We start from the raw sequence: 4,427 nt of genomic DNA on the forward strand, positions 1-4,427 counted from the left end.
GTGGAGAATAACCAGGAAGTTGAATAAATCTCATAGGAGTTGTGAGTAAGAAGATATCCCACTTTCTATCCTGATGATTCCAGATTAGCCTGTTCGGACATATGTGGTGTGATCCAAACTAGTTGCAGAGAGAATGAAGGAGAGTCAGGAGGCAACAAGTCCTTTATTAGGTTCATAGCTGATCAGAACAAGCTGAGCAGAGCTAAACATGAACTGGTGGTGGTTAAAGAGAAGCCAGAACTGGAGGATGAGTATGGGGACAATACCACACGACCCCCTGACCATAAGGAGGTTAAACTGAGAGTACATGGTCTCATGTTCATCAGCAGGAAGTGTGTAGAATCATCCTGGAGTGGAGCAGCCAGCTTTAAACTCAACAAAGTGGAGGAATCATCAACCTTAGAAGCTACATGCCTTGAGAAAAGTTCCAAGATATTGTTGAGACATGAAGAAGGATTGCAATACTTTGTGTTTGACCCTGGAGAGATTAGAAAAGTGATCATATCTCCCAAGGCCAGATCATGCAATCTGTTGTTGAGTGATCAAGGTTCTATCATCCTACAGAGCTTGGATTTGAGGACAAATCCTTTTAAAGGAGGAGGGGATGGTGTAGCCATGACCAGAGACATTGGAGAGCTGAGTGAGTCTGATGATGAAGAGCTTATTGAACCTGACTTAGAAGAGGAGCTTGAAGCTGATGAACCTGTACTGGACCTGAGAAGAGAAGCACCGGATGAGCTAGCTAGCTTGTGGAATGGACTAGTAACCAGATCAAGGCTGAGAGCACAAGTGAACAGTCTCAAACACTTAGTCAATTTCGTGGATACAAGATCAGAAGGAGAGAACCAAGATAAATTAGCCTGTTGGTTTAATTCAATTACAATGTAATGGGTTTTAGTTATTTGGGCTTTATTTAAATTAAACCAAGTCAATTAGGATTTTTAAAATAAACCAATTACAATTGGATTAGGATTAGAATTAGAATTAAACCATCTTGGTTTACTTCTAGGGTTGTTGTCGTTTTCTTTTAAGAAACATGGGGGACGCAGCTTGATTTTTCATTCAACTTTTAATCTAAAACCTTTTCATACAAGTTGTTTCAAAGTCTCTAGCTTTCTCTGTTCAGCTCAAGAACATTGATCTCACTAAGGGAAGGAATTCCTAGGGAACCCATCTTAGACAATACAAGGTGATCTTGTGTCTTTGAGTAGCAAAACAGCTTCTGAGCAATCCATAGCTCTTTAGCAAAGTCCACCATCATCATCTATCATCCACTACAAGAAAACAAATAATTAACGAGGGCCATTTTCCTCGTTAATTCCTCGTAAAAGGAGGTTTACGAGGAATTAACGAGGAAAAGCCTTTCGTCGTTTTTCGTCCGTCGTAAAAAAGGATTCGTCGCCATTTCCTCGTAGAATAGCGAGGTTTCGGTTTCCTCGTAAAGACGAAGTTAATATTTCGTCGTAAGTTCCTCGCCCCCTTTCCTTGTAAATCACTCGCTTAATTTCCTCGTACAAACCACGTGAACCACGCGTCGTTACTTACACGTAAGATCCTTGAAATCATATCCTCGTAAATTCGATGTAATATCCTTGAAAGGATTTCCTCGTAAAATCGATGTAGAATCGTTGAAAGGTTTTCCTCGTAAAAACCTCGAAAGCCTTTCCTCGTAAAGACCTCGAAAGACTTTCCTCGTAAAAACCTCGAAAGCATTTCTTCGTAAATTTCTCGGAAATATTTTCGTCGTAAATAACTCGTAGACTTCCATTTTTCGAATTAATAAAATATTATTTGATAAATATAATAATTATTAATTTAACAAAATAAAAATATTTAAATATTGGATTTATAAATAAATTTTAAATAAAATTCACAAGCAACAAAATATTTTATATATAATTAAGTTTTGGATTTTATAATACATAAACCGAAAAAAAACTAAAAAAACTAAGGCTCGTTCATCGCCTCGTAGAATTCCTCGCTCCTCCTCGTAACATCCTCCTCGTTATGTGTGCCCGATGACTCGCCTGGAATGGGATTTTGTTGTTTCATGTTCCTCAACAAAGCTTCCCATTCCGGATTTGTGGACGCTATAACGTCGATGAAGGCTTCGAGTCCACTCACACGGCTTTTGGTCGCGCCCAGCTCGGAACGCAACTGAGTGACTTCTTCGGTCTGTCTCTGAGCATAAGATGATGTCGCTCTCGGGACATCATTGACGGAACCGATCCCCAACGTACGTCCCTTTTTCTTAGGGACAACCTTAAAAACAAAAAAATTATATTTGTTAGTTAAATTTAAAAGGGAAATTTAATCAATTAATAATTAAAAAGATATAATGTTAAAAAATTTACCTCCTCGTAAATCTTATCCACTTCAGTTGTGGATAAGGTAACTGGTAATCCGTCGCCGGACTGCTGGGTCAGCTGAGTCTGGCGCTCCTCAACCCGAGCAATTACGTTGTTGTAGATTTGCTCGGACTTGCCATCTAAAAACTGGCCCGCCTTGTTTTTGTGGGTCCGCTCGTAAAGTTCCGGAAGAGTCGGGAGACGTCCCAACTCTTTGGCCTAAAAACATTTAAGAAAATTGTTAGAAATATATTTAATTATATTAAAAATAATAATTAAATATTTAATTACGTACCATTTTCAAACGGACACCGGCATGTGGTTTTTGGCCCGTAGAGTGTAGCATCGGGCCGTTACCGTGCTCGTCTACCGTGTTACGGGCGGCAGCACAAATGTTTGCGATCCTAATGGAGTTAGGATCCTTCCAGTAACGGATGAGGCCGTCCCAAACATCCGTGGTAAGCTCAGCGGGTTTGCCACGGGTGTACCCCTTGACGATCCAGGCACCCTTCCAGTTGCAAACCGTGTCCGACAAGCGAACTTGCGCCTTTTCGTAAAACGCCTTCCTCACTCTCTCACTGACCCCGATGGACCAATGATACTTTTGCTGCAAAAAAAAATTAATAATTAGTTAATAAAAAAAATAATTAATTAATAGAATTACTTACAGCGTAAATCTTGAACCACGTCTTTCGGATGTAGATCGGCGTCAATTTCCAGTTTGGATGCGCCATGGAGAAGTAACCTTTAATCGTCTCGGTTACATCTGTCGCAAGGGAATTGTCAACCCCAAACCTGGAAAAAAATGAAAATTTAAATTATTTAATGAAGTTATAAATTAAAATAATTATTTAAAAAATACACTTACCATAAAGTCCCGTCGGGTCTGTCGGGGTCTATGATTGGTAAACCAGCTCTGCCTGGCATACCAAGAATATCCTCGACAGTGTACTGCGAGAAGGGAACAGTAGGTGGCACCATGAGATCGGGATGAACAGCGGCGGGGATCTCAGGAGGAGCCATCGGAGGAGGCACCGGAGGAGCCATCGGCTGAGCCATCGGCTGAGCCATCGGCTGAGCCATCGGCTGAGCCATCGGCTGAGGCTGAGCCATCGGAGGAGGAATCGGAGGGAAGAAATGCTGAGTCTCGGGAACAGACTCCTGATCCGAAGAACCTGAACCGCCGGCACCTGAAGAAGAACCTGGCGGGTCTAACTGACTACCAGGCTCACCGAATATCTCCCTGTAGTGAGCAGTAAGCATGCGCTGGCGAACCTGCAAAAATATATTTTTTTGAGATTATGATCATCAATAATTAAAAAGCTATCATCAATAATTTAAAAATCTATCTAACAAACATAAAATCCGTAAACCTATCTAAATTCTCTAAACTAACCACCTAAATTAACCACCTATCTAAATTGTCTAAACTAATAAAGGGGGCGAGGAAATTACCATTTTCGGAGGAGAGAGGAATGGGAAAGGAGTTAGAGACGAAATGGGGAGGAAGTGGAGAGGAAGTTGGGAGGAATGGACAGTGTGAGGTTTGTGAGGTTGTATATATAAGTTACGGAGGTCTCGCAATTTCCTCGTAAGTTTACGAGGAATTAAAGAGGCCCGTGTTCCTCTTTCTCGTAAAAACCTCGTAAGATTACGAGGAAATTGCGAGGCCCGTCCCAAACTAAACGATAAATTAGCGAGGCCCGTCTTTTTGTTACTCGTAAAACCCTCGTAACATTACGAGGAAATTGCGAGGCCCGTCCCAAATAAAACGATGAAATTTCGAGGCCCGTCTTTCTGTTCCTCGTAAATGCTTCGTAAGTTACGAGTTATTAACGAGGTTATTTTCTAAACCTCTAAACTCTAAACCCCAAACCTTAAACCCCATCTTTCTTATATTCTACTTCATATATTCATAACATATCAAAACTCAAAATTTATAACCACAATTCTTTAACTTCTAATATCAATCTCTTCTTCCTAATTTAAACTTATACAAAATCAAATTATTTATTTAAATATAATCATTTGAAGATTTGAAAATATAATCATTTGAAGATTTGAAAATATAATCTTTTG

General features: G+C 40.2%; 1 protein-coding gene across 1 annotated transcript; it reads right to left on the bottom strand.

Moving 5' to 3' along the window:
• Nucleotides 1-1,869: 1,869 nt before the first annotated feature.
• On the bottom strand, nucleotides 1,870-4,354 carry LOC130507685 (uncharacterized). The gene is made up of 6 exons (XM_057002366.1): nucleotides 3,804-4,354; nucleotides 3,217-3,623; nucleotides 3,017-3,143; nucleotides 2,644-2,955; nucleotides 2,355-2,567; nucleotides 1,870-2,262 (listed from the first exon to the last, which is right to left on the bottom strand). The coding sequence occupies exons 1-6, from the start codon at nucleotides 3,804-3,806 to the stop codon at nucleotides 1,948-1,950; spliced, it is 1,377 nt and encodes a 458-aa protein (XP_056858346.1). The 5' UTR covers nucleotides 3,807-4,354; the 3' UTR covers nucleotides 1,870-1,947.
• Between the last annotated feature and the right edge of the window lie 73 nt (nucleotides 4,355-4,427).

This window comes from Raphanus sativus, unplaced genomic scaffold (assembly GCF_000801105.2).
Source record: "Raphanus sativus cultivar WK10039 unplaced genomic scaffold, ASM80110v3 Scaffold5239, whole genome shotgun sequence".
In the NCBI taxonomy this organism is placed as follows: Eukaryota; Viridiplantae; Streptophyta; class Magnoliopsida; order Brassicales; family Brassicaceae; genus Raphanus; species Raphanus sativus.

What these genes read in the sequence shown, in the direction of transcription:
- LOC130507685 (XM_057002366.1), bottom strand. An exon ending in CCGGTGTCCGTTTGAAAATG is followed by an intron (nt 2,568 to 2,643) that starts GTACGTAATTAA and finishes AAATGTTTTTAG; the next exon opens with GCCAAAGAGTTGGGACGTCT. An exon ending in TGGATAAGATTTACGAGGAG is followed by an intron (nt 2,263 to 2,354) that starts GTAAATTTTTTA and finishes TTTGTTTTTAAG; the next exon opens with GTTGTCCCTAAGAAAAAGGG.